Source organism: Bos grunniens, chromosome 29, assembly GCF_055505025.1.
Source record: "Bos grunniens cultivar Pamir isolate PY7600 chromosome 29, Bosgru_T2T1.0, whole genome shotgun sequence".
In the NCBI taxonomy this organism is placed as follows: Eukaryota; Metazoa; Chordata; class Mammalia; order Artiodactyla; family Bovidae; genus Bos; species Bos grunniens.
In genome coordinates, this window is record NC_141193.1 from 2,530,514 (window position 1) to 2,547,201 (window position 16,688).

Here is a 16,688-nt window from a genome sequence, read left to right on the forward strand (position 1 = left end):
TCTTACATCATTTCCATAGTCTAAAATAAATATAAACAGCAAATATTATCACATAAAATGAGAAATGTGCAATAAAATGATGTATAACATAAAAAAAAAAAAAAAAAGAACAAACACCCACCCCCACCAAGAGCAGGGTGGTAGGGGAAGAGGAAGCTGAAAAGATAATTCACAAAAAATACTGGACTGACCAAAAAGTTCCATTGCTTTTTCAGTTCAGTTCAGTCGCTGTGGTGTCCGACTCTTTGCAACCCCATGAATCCCAGCACACCAGGCTTCCCTGTCCATCACCAACTCCCGGAGTTCACTCAGACTCACGTCCATCGAGTCAGTGATGCCATCCAGCCATCTCATCCTCTGTCGTCCCCTTCTCCTCCTGCCCCCAATCCCTCCCAGCATCAGAGTCTTTTCCAATGAGTCAACTCTTCACGTGAGGTGGCCAAAGTAGTGGAGTTTCAGCTTCAGCATTATTCCTTCCAAAGAACACCCAGGACTGATCTTCAGAATGGACTGGTTGGATCTCCTTGCAGTCCAAGGGACTCTCAAGAGTCTTCTCCAACACCACAGTTCAAAAGCATCAATTCTTCAGCGCTCAGCTTTCTTCACAGTCCAACTCTCACATCCACACATGACCACAGGAAAAACCATAGCCTTGACTAGACGGACCTTTGTTGGCAAAGTAATGTCTCTGCTTTTCAATATGCTATCTAGGTTGGTCATAACTTTCCTTCCAAGGAGCAAAGCGTCTTTTAATTTCATGGCTGCAGTCACTATCTGCAGTGATTTTGGAGACCCAAAAAATAAACTCTGACACTGTTTCCACTGTTTCCCCATGGTATTTCCCATGAAGTGATGGGACCAGATGCCATGATCTTCGTTTTCTAAATGTTGAGTTTTAAGCCAACTTTTTCACTCTCCTCTTTCACTTTCATCAAGAGGCTTCTTAGTTCCTCTTCACTTTATGCCATAAGGGTGGTGTTATCTGCATATCTGAGGTTATTGATATTTCTCCCGGCAATCTTGATTCCAGCTTGTGCTTCTTCCAGCCCAGCGTTTCTCATGATGTACTCTGCATATAAATTAAATAAGCAGGGTGACAATATACAGCCTTGACATACTCCTTTCCCTATTTGGAACCAGTTTGTTGTTCCATGTTCAGTTCTAACTGTTGCTTTTTAAGTAAATATAAAAGCCATTTTTCATTTTCATCAAAAATTTCATTGAACAACATATTCAGTGTTTTGTTCTGCTACCTTCTGCCATTTTTCAGGCAACCTCATAACTCCATTTATTTATTCACTGGCTCTGCTGCCTCTCTGTTGCTGCACTGAATCTTCTCTGGCTGGCGAGCAGGTGCTGCTCTCTAGTTGGCCCCTCAGGTCAGGGGCTTCTATTGCTGAGCGCAGGCTTCAGCAGTTGCAGCGTCAGGACTCAGGAGTCGAGGCTACTGGGCTCTGGAGCACAGGCTTGAGAGCTGGGTCATGTGGGCTTAGCTGCTCCGAGGCGTGTGGGATCTTCCCGGATCAGGGATCAAACCTGTATCTCCTGCTTTGGCAAGCAGATTCTTTATGACTGTGCCACCAGAAAAGCTGCTTTTTATCTTTTTGAGCCAAAAGAACTGTTCCAAGTGCCTTTTACAGTCTTCCAGGGAAGTGAAATTTTTTTCCATTAAAATAATTTCGTAAAGACCAAAATAAGTGGAAATTGGAAGGTGCAAGGTCTGGTGAATATGGCGGATGAACCAGAACTTCCTAGCTGAGCCTTTGCCTGGTCGTCAAAGAAACACACGGTCTTACACTATCCTGACGAAGGAGCACGTGCTCACTGGTGACTAACCCCGGACGCTGTCAGTCGAATGCTGCTTTCAGCTGGTCTAACTGGGAGAAGGCAATGGCAACCCGCTCCAGTGTTCCTGCCTGGAGAGTTCCAGGGGTGGGGGAGCCTGGTGGGCTGCGGTCTTTGGGGTCGGACACGACTGAAGTGACTTAACAGCAGCACCAAGTGGGCGCAGTACTGGTTGGAATTAACTGCTCGGTCTTCCGGAAGGCGCTCGTAGGCGCAGTACTGGTTGGAATTAACTGCTCGGTCTTCCGGAAGGCGCTCGTAGGCGCAGTACTGGTTGGAATTAACTGCTCGGTCTTCCGGAAGGCGCTCGTAGGCGCAGTGCTTGTTGGGATTAACTGCTCGGTCTTCCGGAAGGCGCTCGTAGGCGCAGTACTGGTTGGGATTAACTGCTCGGTCTTCCGGAAGGCGCTCGTAGGCGCAGTGCTTGTTGGAATTAACTGCTCGGTCTTCCGGAAGGCGCTCGTAGGCGCAGTGCTTGTTGGAATTAACTGCTCGGTCTTCCGGAAGGCGCTCGTAGGCGCAGTGCTTGTTGGAATTAACTGCTCGGTCTTCCGGAAGGCGCTCGTAGGCGCAGTACTGGTTGGAATTAACTGCTCGGTCTTCCGGAAGGCGCTCGTAGGCGCAGTGCTTGTTGGAATTAACTGCTCGGTCTTCCGGAAGGCGCTCGTAGGCGCAGTGCTTGTTGGGATTAACTGCTCGGTCTTCCGGAAGGCGCTCGTAGGCGCAGTACTGGTTGGAATTAACTGCTCGGTCTTCCGGAAGGCGCTCGTAGGCACAGTGCTTGTTGGAATTAACTGCTCGGTCTTCTGGAAGGCGCTCGTAGGCGCAGTGCTTGTTGGGATTAACTGCTCGGTCTTCCGGAAGGCGCTCGTAGGTGCAGTACTGGTGGGAATTAACTGCTCGGTCTTCCGGAAGGCGCTCGTAGGCGCAGTACTGGTGGGAATTAACTGCTCGGTCTTCCGGAAGGCGCTCGTAGGCGCAGTGCTTGTTGGGATTAACCGCTCGGTCTTCCGGAAGGCGCTCGTGACGCAGGACGCCTCTCCATCCTCCATACACACTGTGTCACCTCCTCTGGGTGAAGGCTGGTCTGTGGTGGGGCTGGTGAGGGGTCATTTCACTTGCCCTATGATCTCTTCCATTCCACATTCTTGTACACTATCCACTTTTCATCTCCCGTCACAATTTATTTTAAAAACAAAACGTTCTCATCACATTTAGGTAGAGTAAGGTAAGGAAGTGTTAGTTGCTCAGTCGTGCCCAACTCTTTGCAACCCCATGGATTGCAGACCACCAGGCTCCTCTGTCCATGAGATTTTCCAGGCAAAGATACTGAAGTGGGTTGCCATTTCCTTCTCCAGGGGATCTTCCCAATCTAGGGATCAAACCCAGGTCTCCTGTACTACAGGCAGATTCTTTATTGACTGAGCTACAAGGGAAGCCCATTTAATTTAAGGAGAGAATCACATGTCGAGGTTTTTTTCACTTAACTTACGTGGAGCCTAAATATCAAAGTGATTAACGTAACCAACTTGTGTGAATGATTGTCAGTGCCTGATGTGGACACTCGGATACAGGCTGCCTCCTGCAGACGGTAACGCTGACTGCCGTCAGTTAACGTCTCAATTTGATCACCATCAATTTCAACTAGTCTACCCGACCTTGGAGCGTCATCCAGCAAGAAACCTCAGCATGAAACCACTTTTGATACTTTGATCAGTCACAGCACCCTCTCCATATATTGCACAAATCCTTTTTTGTCTCTGACAAACAACGTTCAAACTACCACACAAATGCACTCATCTCACATGCTAGCAAAGTAATGCTCAAAATTCTCCAAGCCAGGCTTCAACAGTACATGAACCAAGAACTTCCAGATGTTCAAGCTGGATTTAGAAAAGGCAGAAGAAGCAGAGATCAAACTACCAACATCTGCTAGATCCGTGAAAAACCAAGAGAGTTCCAGAAAAACATCTACTTCTACTTTATTGACTACGCCCAAGCCTTTGACTGTGTGGATCACAACAAACTGGAAAATTGTTGAAGAGATGGTAATACCAGTCCGCCTGACCTGCCTCCTGAGATATCTGTATGCAGATCAAAAAGCAACAGTTAGAACCAGACAAAGAACAACGGACTGGTTCCAAATTGGGAAAGGGGTACGTCAAGGCCATATATTGTCACCCTGCTTATTTAACTTATATGCAGAGTACATCATGCGAAATTCCGGGCTGGATGAATCTCAAGCTGGAATCAAGATTGCCGGGAGAAATATCAATAACCTCAGATATGCAGATGACACCACCCTTGTGGCAGAAATCGAAGAGGAACTAAAGAGCCTCTTGATGAAGGTGAAAGAGAAAAGTGAAAAAGCTGCCTTAAAACTCAATGTTCAAAAACTAAGATCATGACAACTGGTCCCATCACTTCATAGCAAACAGATGGGGAAACAACGGAAACAGTCACAGGCTTTTTTTTCTTGGGCTCCAAAATCATTGTGGACGGTGATGTAGCCATGAAATTAAAAGACGCTTGCTCTTTGGAAGGAAACCTATGACAAGTATTAAAAAACGGAGACATTACTTTGCTCACAAAGGTCCATCTAGTCAAAGCTATGGTTTTTCCAGCAGTCATGTACGGATGTGAGAGCTGGACCATAAAGAAGGCTGAGCACCAAAGAATTGATGCTTTTGAACTGTGGTGTTGGAGAAGACTCTTGAGAGTCCCTTGGACTGCAAGGAGATCAAACTAGTCAATCCTAAAGGAAATCAACCCTGAATATTCATTGAAAGGACTGATGCTGAAGCTGAAACTCCAATACTTAGCCGACCTGATGTAAGAACCAACTCACTAGAGAAGACTTTGATGCTGGAAAAGACTGAAGGCAGGAAGAGAAGAGGGCGGACAGAGGATGAGACGGCTGGATGGCGTCACCGACTTGATAGACGTGAGTTTGAGCAAGCCCCGGGAGATGGTAAAGATCATAGAAACCTGGAGTGCTGCAGTCCATGGGGCTGAAGAGTCAGACACAGCTGAGCGACTGGACAACCACCATCACTTCCAGAACCATCTTACAGGAAGAAGTCGAAATTTCTTTTGCCAACCTAACACAAATAATCAAACACGGCAGAAAGGCCCAATCTCACAAAATATCCAAAAGAATTTAAATGTAAAAGAATTGCTGTCTTGGACTTCCCTGATGGTTCAGTGGGTAAGACCCTACCTTCCAATACTGGGGACACAGGTTCGATCCCCGGTCTGGGAAGATCGCACATGCCACTGGCAGCCTAGTCCGTGTGCCACAACTACCGAACCTGCTCCTGAGCAGGAGAAGCCCCGCTGCCCGCAACTCAAGGAAGCCTGCACACGGCAGAAGATAAACTAACAATAAAATGGAAAGTAAAACAAAACAAAACTGCTATCTTTTATCAAATTGGCAATTAAAAAAAAAAAATTCCCAGGTTTGATGAAGCTGAGGGCAGAGGCCCTCTTACTGACCCATTTTTCTTAAGGACAAATGAGAACCTTGAAAATATCCTTTGTCTCAACTTCTCCTCAGAATTTAGTCTAAGAAAACAACCAAATATTTATGGACTGGATGACCGCTGATGTCAAAGTTAAAGACTGGGAACAGGGACAAGATGAACAGGATGAAAACAGGGCCGGTGTACAACGTGTTCCCAAAGAATCAGTGCTCCTACCAGCACAGCAAAGGAGAAACCAGAGACAACAGGCGTCGTGCTGAGCCAGAGCGCGACGGGCGCCTCAGCCCTTCGGCACTCTTTACCTTCTAAGAAGTAGCTTCATTTGGGTGCCTTACTGTTATAAATCATAAGAGGGGGAAAAAAACACTGTAAATCCATCAAAATCATGTATTTAACCCAAAGCCCTGAGTCACAACCTGGAAAAAACAGCAGACTCCTGGGCCTTCAAAGATGCACACAGCCCCTGCTTAGGGCCTGGGTCCCGCCTGGAATCCTCCTCCGGGGGGGGGGCAGGCATCAGGCTAGGAGGACACAGCGCCCGCAGCTCTCAACACGGCACTGCTCAGAAGGTGCGGCCGTCCAGGGGGCCGGGACCATGGCCGTCAAAACCCACTCAAGTCCCTTATGTATAAGAGGGCAGCGTGTGCACACATATAACCTCAGCATGTCCTTCAATATACTGTAAATACAACGTGAATGCTATGTAAATAGTTCTCCTTTCTGCAACTTCCTGGAAAAATTCTGTCCCCCAATGTTTGATCCTCCGTTGGCTGAATCTGCAGATATGGACGGCCTAGTGTCCTGGGACAGCCTCGATCACAGAGGCCCCATCTTGGGACAACCAGGCAAGTGCAGTGTGGACAGAGGTGGTGCACCCCAGGCTCCCAACCACAGAAACTGAGCAAGATGCCCGGAGAAGGCAGGGCAGGAATTTATGGCACTGAACACATCAACACCTGCGCTTCTCTTCCACACTAATTACGCAACTTAGAGGTTAACTTCGTACTCTTCAAATCAGAACAACACGGGGCTCAAGCCAACTGGACTCGACACGGTTCCCAGCTGGCCTCCAAACAGTGGCAGCACCCGCGCAGCCTTGTCCCCACGACAGGCACCTCACACACAGCGCGCAACACGGGGCTAGTTCCACCCCACGGACCGCCTGCCGCTCCCGTCTCCTCTCAGCCAGCGCCCCCACGCGCCCAGGGTCTGCAGCGGGAAAGGAGAAACCAACGTTCTCGCTCGTTTCCCCAGCTCACCCCAGGTCACCGCCTACCACCACACACACCGATCCAGTCTGCAGCCCCTCACAGAACCCCTCCCTCGAGCTCATCTCCCGGAACACCCTCTCTCTGGGCAGAGCAGACCCCCAGCGTGCCCTGCCTGTGACATCACCCCGTTCTGTGCGGGGGCGCCCGTGGAGACGGTGGACACACTGAGGCCCAGCCGTGCCCTGCGAAGGCCGTCCAAAGGCCCCAAGCGCGGGCGTCCTCACACGCCCGGGACAGGGCTTGCCCAAGTGAGCAGGCCTGGCGCCACAGGCTGGCGGGGCCGAGCAGGCAGCACGGGCTCCCTGGGCCCCCCTCCGGCCCTTCCTGCACAGGTGAAGTCCTCTCAAGGCTCCAGGACGGCCCAGGGAGCCCGACCCGCCACACCACCTTCACCACAGGCCTGCGTCCTCTGCCAGGCTTTAACCTGCGCTCGTCTCTGGAGCCCCAGGGCCTGCTCTCACAGCAGGCAAGGTCTACTGAATGAAAGCATACTTGTTAATCTTAAGAACCCAAAGCGTTTTCTTTCTTTGTTTCTTAAAGTTGCATCAAGTCTCGTTCAGGGCATACTTACGTCTCGATGTAGCTTGAAGGAGTGTGGGAGACGTTGTCAAGTCGTTCCTGCAAAGCTGCCAAAACTTGAGGATTCTGCATTACCTGATCTGTGAGCTTTTCTGTTAAGAGTTAAAAAAAAGACAAAGCCAAAAAAACATAACATACACCCACCACACAACAGTCAACAGTAAAAAACATTTTTTTCAAAAATAATTATTTTTTGGAGAAGGAAATGGCTACCCACTCCAGTATTCTTGCCTGGGAAATCCCATGGACAGAAGAGCCTGGCAGGTTACAGTCCATGGGGTCACAACCGAGCAACTAAACAACAAAATACCACGGCACACAGAGCTGTGACAAAGTGAAAAGTGTCAAAACACTTATTTTTAAAGGGTTTTAAAGGCATAACCTACGTCAGTCACCAAGTGGGCGGTTACGAACGTACACAGGGCGCCCGAGGGTCCTGCCCTCGCCTGAGCGATGGAAGCCCCCACCTCCCAGCGAGGACATGGTCACCAGTCACACACACGCTGTGCTGACCCCCAGTGAACAGAGGACCCTGAGGGCCATCAGCCCTCCTGAGAACCGGCACAGCCCTGGCTCATGACACACGCTCTGCCCTGAACCAACCAGCCCTCAGCGACATTACAGAAACCCAGAGTCCGCGTCCTCACCTGACTCGAGAGGAAGCACAGACCCAGAGCACTGCCCACCCTTCTGTAAGACGGTGACGAGAGCAAGCTGAATACGACAGCAGGCACTCTCTTTTAACATTTAACTACAAGGACAGTGGCTAACGTGAAGCACTGTGCACGTATATGACACAGATGTGACTGTGTGTCTGTAGAACTGTACACACGCACAGCACGTAAATACTGAACACACAGACGCACAGCTCTGGCTCCAGCCGCCGAAAGGCCTATAAACCGACAGCACATATGTTCTGGTTTCTAAATCTCTGTCCCCACTAAAAGACACAGGGCTCCTGGCATAAATGTGGACTTCAGGTCTGGGGCAAGGAAAGCTCAACAGACAGTGGAACATCCCCTGTGCCACAATGGCAGAGAGGACCCAAAACGGATGGAGACGAAGCAAAGGGGCACGGAGGCCAGCTCTAAGGGGCCTCCACAGGCCACATGGGACAACCTGCACCCCAAAAAGAATAATGATGGCAAATAATAGAACACAGAACAAAAAGCAAACCCGTGAGTCTACATAATGTTAGAAAGGGACAACGGGAAGTGCTTCTTTACGGATGTTATCTGTCAGTCAGATTGACAGAAGCAGGAGAACACCCTCTGCTGCCCACCAAGGTCATCCCCGATCCAGCTAGGACCATCAGTGCTGTCCGAATCCCCATGCGAGCGTCTCAGGGTACGCAAGAGGCCCACAGAACGAGGTGTCTGACAGCTTGGTGACTACAAGGTCCCTGTCAGTGGAGAGACTGGCGGACGCAGGCTTCCCCCGTCAGCCTGAGGTGCCTGCTGGTCACCTGACTTCTGCCAGGTCTGAATGAAGCGCTGGCCTTCATTTTAATCATTCTAACTCCGCTAAAGCCTCTGAAGTACAATAACCCAGAACTTGAATTCCTTGTTCTATTTTACTAAAAGGTTCAAGAGTAAGAGCCCCCACTCTGCATGCAAGTTCGCCAGAGGCTCACCCTCCCACACGCAGCACTAACCTGTATTACTTGCATTTTTAGCAGCTTCCAAGGAATCTGAAGGAACCCCATCTGAAAAACTAAAATCGTATATTTAAAAGTATTAGTCTCCACAAAGTTTCAAGACAGACAACACGGGCCATTTTTCTTATCTAACGAGAGCCGTCAGCTGCAGCACCTGATGACACCTGGCCCCAGCGCACCAACTAAAATGTACACTCCAGCAAGCAGAGTCCGCTCTGCCTTACCTGTTATCTGCCATCTGAATGTCTTTATCTCCTACAAATTAAAAAAGAATGAACATTACCACAACATTACTACAAACATTCACAAACAAAAGCATTTCAAACCCGTTCTTCTAACAGTGACTTTCTGAGATGAGGGTGAGGACCTCCCAGGGAGGGAATGCTCTGGGGCGCTGGGAACGTTCCAGACCTTGAATGGGGTACTGGTTACCTGGATACATACACTTGTCGAAACTCAGCAAATTATACAAACTATATGCGTTTCAGTGCAAGCACATTTCGCTCATAAAACATTTCTCTTGTTCGCACTAAAACGACCAGATTTCAGAATAATGACAATTAATCAATTTTAACTTGTGTTTATAGCAAGTTTTAGAAACAGGAACACTTATTTATGGTAGGCCAATTATTTCAGAGTAATTCAAAGCATTTACTGGTGTTCATATTGTTTTTAAACTGCAACTTACGTGATAAGTTTAAAATTTTATTACGTATGGTCTTTTTTTTTTTCCTGGCAAGGCACATCTATTTTGGATGGTCTTTTAATACTCAGAACCACTCTGTAAAATAGGTACTACCGCTATGGGCATAAAAAGGCTGAGGAACTTCCTCTGTCACAAAACTGAAACCGTCTGGGACTGAATCTACGAGTTGTACACTGAAGATGCAGTGCTTGTGTGAAAGCACCATGTAACACACTCAGGATGATCCCACTCTCACAAGAGACATAAAGACAAGACTAGCTCCACATCAGGCGACTGTCTACCCATAAAAGGCGGGTTCTAAGACATTTACTCCTTAGAGACCCTGATAGTAACCCTATCCAAATGCACAGGTAAAAAAGAGTCGGGCTTGGTGATCAACCTTCTTAGTCCTACGTTAGCAACAACCCCCCCATCCCGGGGCTCCGAGGGGCATTTTCAGGCTGATAGCTGGTGGATGTCTCCTTCCTGGGCATCTGAACAAAGCAGAAACCCTTTGATCAGTGCCCTGGGGTCAAAGAGAACAATAACCCTTCCTAGTTAGGAAAAATAGCTCCAACTGGAATTTATGAGCTACAACTGCTTTAACTGCATCTTGTTTCAAAATAAAACATGCTAACTAGTGGCGGCTCAGCCGGTAAAGAATCCGCCTGCAATGCCGGAGACCTGGGTTCGATCCCTGGGTCGGTAATATCACCTGGAAAAAGAAATGGCAACCCACTCCAGTATTCTTGCCTGGAAACTCCTAGGGACAGATGAGCCTGGCGGGTCCACGGGGTTGCAAGAGTCAGACACAACTGAGCAACTGAACTACTACCAACTATTTTAAGAATTGAACATAATACATAAATGTTACATTACCTTTTTCAAAAGCTAAACGATTTAAGCAAATGAAAACCAGCAATGGAAAAACACTCTCCAAGGGTCCCCATCACCTCCTACTGAGTCCACAGTCACCCCACACAGAAACTCGAATCCCCGTGCTTCCCAGCTCAGCTCCCCTGCAGTCGGCCGCATGCATACAGCTGCACCCGGGCTACTCCCAGGCTTATATTCTGCCATTTCACATACTATAAACGCAAAACACGAGACAGGCAGGCCTTCAAAACAACATCTGATGACATGTTAAAAGCTAACATACTTAGCTTTTACCAGCTGTTAAATACCAAAGGCTTTTCCCCCAGGATGTACCTCTGGTAGTGTCTACATGAAGACATCTCAGTTTACAGGGCTTCCCCCATCCCAGGTTAGTCTTCACAGCAACAGGAGATTGTGACTGCAGGATTCCTGGGCCAAAGACTAGGAAAGGATTCTGACACCTACTGCCAAGTTGGTTAATCACTGAAACCAACGATCACTTGGCTACGTAAGTAAACCCTGCACCGCCTAACACACACATGCACCAACCCCTTCTGTGCAGACCGCACGCAGCACCTGCTCCCTGCTGCAGCAGCCTCACTGCCGGCTTAACAGCCACGGCCCACTTTCACCACCCTATCAGGCCACACCTGATGCCAACCCCTTCCGTGCTGGCGAGGGACGTGCGTAAGGCGCCTCCCCACACGGACTCTAGCAAGGAGGCGCACCCCGGGGCACAGAGGACGACGCTGAGGAAGGGAAAGCTGAGGTGCCTGACCCGAGGTCACATGGCTAGCACGGTGTGTTTCTGTCAATCTAGAAGTGTTAGGGGAAGCATACTGATCGAAACTGCCCACCCTGGCCAGGCACCATAGTAACCATCTGCATGAGTTGTTTTACAAGAGGTCCTGTTAAGGAACATGGAACTAATAAACCACCACCAACCGAAAGAATTCGGGAAAGGTCAAAAGGAGACACATGTCCGACCACCTCCCAGAATCCTTCTCTCTGACATCCATCTTGGCTGAACAAGGCATGCGCCACCAGGAAGGTCTCCGAGTCAGAATGACTGGTTAAGGACAACCCGGAAACTAACCTGGACTCTTCTTCGCTGAGACTGACATCCTGACCACTCGGGGTACTCAGGGGCCAGCTTGCCTGCCAATGGACCAGACCCAGCGGCCACAACTGGGACCCTTTTGTCCCTGGTCTCCTCCTGACGCAGACAACTGGCCAGAGTGCCCTGACTGGGTAAGGAATAAGAGACTTTATTGACCTCTCCCCTTCCCTCTCCTTAACCCTTCCCCTCCTTCCCTGTTTTTCTAGTCCCCCGATTCTGGACGCAGGAATCTGGTCGAAGGGCCTCAGCCCGAGATGATGATTGGAGACTGATCACCTCCTCTTGGCAGAGAACTCGAATTCTGGTTCTGGTCTGGTCTGATTGCTGGTAGGGCCGAGTTCCAGTCCTCCCTTCTCCGGAGGCCCAGGGTAAAGTCCCGTAACGCCTGGGTGTCTGTAGGTGGCAGGAGATGTCTGTAAGGCCACCCCTTTTGCCCCGCTCTCCCGCCTCCTCCCTCTTCTTCTTTCAACCTGGCTTCCTTTCCTCCCTTTGAAATCTTTGAAGACCTGAGATATTTTCCTTTGTTAGTACTTGGATCTGAAGCTGTCTCTCTATAGGAGGTTTTCTGAGAGACTGTATTCTCGTGTTTAAGGGAGTGTCTGACGAGGACTGCCAGGTTTACATGTGTGTGTTTTAACTCTGTGTTCTGTGTTGTGATTTTTGATGGCCATTTTGCTTTGTCTGGCCACCATTTGGTTTAGACCTGCTGCCATTTTGTTAGAACTTGATTTTCTTTCTCTGTGCCTTGTTCTCTCAGGAACACTTATCCAGACCATCTCTAACCCCTGAGACTGAGGGAAAATGGGGAAAAGCCTTTAAAAATTTTATTTCAACTGTTTTTTTATGAACTAGTAAATTTTATATTGTAATACCTAATTCATGACTAAACTTAGAAAATGAAGCTAGATCTTGTGTTGTGTCTGTCTAAATATGTCTTGGTATGTCTTTGTCTCTGGATAATATTTTTGAGATTAATTTGTAAATGAGCTCTATTTAATTGGCTTAAAGAAAAGAGCTTACAAATCAAATAATTCTAAATTAAACAATAAATTCCAGGTTCATGTGAACTGGGAAATATTCAGTATTAAATACCTGATATTAATGTTTGTTAACCTATCTAATATAAACATGTCTTAGAATAATTAACATTAAGTAAAATATTTTCATTGTACCTAGGTTTAATATAAGTTAAATATTATCATACCTGTTACAAGTTTGTTAATAAGGAAATTACCTTGAGTGAAGCAACTTCTAAAAAAAAAATGTCCCACACTATGCAGTGTGGAGGTTTGGGGCTCGGTAGTTTTGAAAGACAATTCTGCTAGGCTGTCTACATGGGTCTGTTGATACTGGAACGCTCTGACACAAGCATTAAAAGTTAAAGCTGTGAATCAGGAGACTCCTAATTACCTTTCTAAGTTCAGCTACTCCACCCCACGGCAACAAGCCCTCGGTAGATCCCATCCTCTCTGTCGTCCCATCTCATCCTCTGTCGCCCCCTTCTCCTCCTGCCTTCAATCTTTCCCAGCATCAGGGTCTTTTCCCATGAGTCAGCTCCTTGCATCACGTGGCCAAAGGATCGGAGCTTCAGCTTCAGCATCAGGCCTTCCAATGAATATTCAGGGTTGATTTCCTTTAGGATTAGCTGGTTGGATCTCCTTGCTGTCCAAGGGACTCTTCACGTCTTCTCCAACACCACAGTTCAAAAGCATCAATTCTTTGGCACTCAGCCTCCTTTGTGGTCCGACTCTCATATCCATACATGACTGTGGACATACATGAATACAGACCTTTGTCAGGAAGTGATGTCTCTGCTTTTCAACACACCGTCTAGGTTTGTCATAGTTATTCTTCTAAGGCGCAAGCGTCTTTTAATTTTGTGGCTGCAGTCACTGTCCGCATTCATTTTGGAGCCCAAGAAAATGAAATCTGACACATCTATTTGCCATGAAGTGATGGGACTGGATGCCGTGATCTTAATTTTTTGAATGTTGAGTTTTAAACCAGCCTTTTCACTCTCCTCTTTCACCTTCATCAAGAGGCTCTTTAGTTCCTCTTCGATTTTTGCAATAAGGGCAGTGTCATCTGCATATCTGAGGTTACTGATATTTCTCCTGGCAATCTTGACTCCAGCTTGTGCTTCATCCAGCCCGGCATTTCGCATGATGTACTCTTCATATAAGTTAAACAAGCAAGGTGACAATATACAGCCTTGACACAGTCCTTTCCAGTCTGTGGTTCCGTGTCTGGTTCTAACCATTGCTTCTTGACCTGCATACAGATTTCTCAGGAGGCAGGCAAGGAGGTCTGGTATTCCCATCTCATTAAGAGTATTTCACAGTTTGTTGCGATCCACACAAAGACTTTAGGATAGTCAACGAAGCAGGGGTAGATTTTTTTTTGGAATTCCCTTGCTTTTTCTATGATCCAGCGTATGTTGGCAACTTGATCTCTGGTTCCTCTGCCTTTCCAGCTTGTAGACCTGGAAGTTCTGTTACGTACTGCTGAAGCCTAGCTAGAAGGATTTTGAGCATAATCTTGCTGGCATGTGAAATGAGTGCAAGTGAACAGTAATTTGAACATTCTTTTTTTTTTTTTAATTTATTCATTTTAATTGGAGGCTAATTACTTTACAATATTGTAGTGGTTTTTGCCAATTTTGAACATTCTTTGGCATAACACATACCTTAATTTAAAAATATTTAATTGCTAAAAACATGGTAACCGTCACTCGAGTCTTCAGCAAGTTGTAACATCAAAGATCTCTGATCACAGATCACCGTACCAAAGAAAATAATACTGTGAGAATTACGGAACGTCACAGACCCACGAAGGGAGCAGATGCTGTTAGGAAAATGGCATCAGTTGTCTTGCGGACACAGGGCTGCCGCAGACCTTCCACTTAGGAGCACAGTGTCTGTGAAGCACCACAGGACGAGGCACAGTGGTGCGGTTCAGCTGGCTGAGCGGAAGCAGCCGAAGGGGAGGAGGCAGTCTCAACAACCTCACACCCAGCATAGGATTTACCCCCTGCATGCTTCAGTTAAGAACCATTAGTTAGTTGGCAAACTACGCAAGATCAAGACTCAGTTAGGAGATGCTTGTAAGTAGTTATGAGGTGTCCCTATGACGCCACCCAAGTCAAGTCACAGGAACTTGACCAGAGGAGGAGGGGAGATGCGGGGCAGGCTGAGACTGTCACAGTGAGTGAGTGATGCGCGCAGAGACTGGGAAGACTCCAGAGGGTGACACCGGCCTGCCGGAAGGTGCGGCAAGGAGGGGACGCCACACAGCCGAGCAGTGCCAGATGCAAAGATGTCAGCCTTCACCAAGAGGGCAGCACCAGGCACCGCTCTAAGACATGCCATATCCTCAGGCCAGGGATCTAACTGTGGGCGGCAGTAACCCAGGGGTCAGTTTTGGATAAAATCCCGAGGGCATTCCCTTCCTTCTCACTCACAATAAGGAAAAGGGGTAGCTGATAATCTGGGTATCCAAGGTTCAGTGGAATTTATTAAACTTTCTTTCAAAGGCTAACTGTGGTGTTGGAGAAGACTCTTGAAAGTCCCTTGGACTGCAAGGAGATCCAACCAGCTAATCCTAAAGGAAATCAACCCTGAATATTCGTTGGAAGGCCTGATGCTGAAGCTCCAATACTTTGGCCACCTGATGCGAAGGGCCAACTCATTAGAAAAGACCCTGATGCTGGAAAAGATTGAAGGCAGGAGGAGAAGGGGACAACAGAGGATGAGATGGGTGGATGGCATCACCAACTCAATGGACATGACTTTGAGCAAGCTCTGGGAGATGGTGAAGGACAGGGAAGTGTGGCGTGCTGCAGTCCACGGGGTCGCAGAGAGTCGGACATGAGCAACTGAACAACAGAACTACCCTGGTCACCCCGAACAAGGCCGGATTTGCTGCTCTTTAGAAAGGCATACAGGACTTCCCTGGTAAGTCCAGTGGTTAAGACTCTGCACTTCCACTGCAGGGGGTGTGGGTCTGATCCCTGGTCAGAGGACTAAGATCTTGCAAATTGCATGGCAAAGCCCCCTTCCCGCCCCTTGCCCAAAAAGGCATATAGGGGCACAGTCATTAAAGAGAAGTTTGGAATCCAACTGCAACAATAACCCACTAACCAAAGGAAACCCTGCTGACACTTGAAGAGTCTGGAGAGTTTTAAAATGCCTGGAGGTCTATCAGGATCTAGGTGTATTCTGTGCTCTGAGATTACATGTCCTAGATATCAAATGTGTGTTTGGACAAATTGCAGTGTTTCCTCTGAGACCTTATATCCCTTAATGGCTAAGATTCTTAACAGGGGAACAATGTCTTTGTGTGGAAATTTTGGAAGGGTGAGCAAAGAAGCAAACCATCTACATATTAACAGTAAGGTGGTACCTCCAGAGAACTCTATGTCATTTAAGCAAGCCTTTAAAACCTGGGAGAAGGGCTTCCCTGGTGGTCCAGAGGTTAAGAATCTGCCTGCCAACGCAGGAGACACGAGTTCCATCCTTGGACTGGGACGATTCCACAGGCCACAGGGCAACTAAGCCTGTGCACCACGGCTACTGAGCCCACGCTCCGGTGCCCTCGAGCTGTAACCACTGAACCTGCGCCCCTAGAGTCCCTGAGCCTAGAGCCCGAGCTCCACAAGGGAGGCCACCGTAACGAGAGGCCCAGGCACCACCACGAGAGGAGAGCCCCCAGGCACTGGCACCAGAGAAAGCCTGGGAGTGGCAATGAAGACCCAGTACCACCAAAACACAATGTTTTAAAAACACCTTAAAAAAAAAAAAATCTGTGAAAAAGGGAACCTCAGTAAAGCCCCCAATACATGACTGTCCAGGTATATTGTCCTTCCCAAGTAAAGGCAGGAAGTTACATTTATCAACGGGAATACAAAAAAAAAAAAAAAACTACACAAGTCGCCCACAGTGAAAAAGTTGCTTCCAGTAGAGATGAACACCAATAGCACGTGGGGGTTAGGGACGCGGGCAGCAGGGAGTCACAACGCTGTTGCTGCCCAAGGCCCTGGACACACCCCTGCCTGGGCCGTTGGCTTTCTGGTAGGTCAACGGGCACGGCAAGGACGAGTGCGCGGCCCAGTCTGGGACAGAACCGGGTCCTGCTGGAACGCTTGCACCTCTGCGAGGGGGAGCTGCTGAGCACG

At 48.1% G+C, this 16,688-nt stretch overlaps 1 protein-coding gene across 6 annotated transcripts in view; it reads right to left on the reverse strand.

Annotated features, from left to right (window-relative positions):
* NAP1L4 (nucleosome assembly protein 1 like 4) overlaps positions 1-16,688 on the reverse strand; it is a 53,531-nt gene that overhangs the window by 25,371 nt on the left and 11,472 nt on the right. For all 6 annotated transcript variants that reach the window (XM_086383891.1, XM_086383894.1, XM_086383892.1 and 3 more), the window contains exons 2-4: positions 9,059-9,089; positions 8,832-8,890; positions 7,170-7,269 (exon numbers count right to left, since the gene is read on the reverse strand). In XM_086383891.1, coding sequence (XP_086240017.1) covers positions 7,170-7,269; positions 8,832-8,890; positions 9,059-9,072 — 173 coding nt within the window. In that variant the 5' untranslated portion in view covers positions 9,073-9,089. The remainder of the gene's footprint in view (positions 1-7,169; positions 7,270-8,831; positions 8,891-9,058; positions 9,090-16,688) is intronic.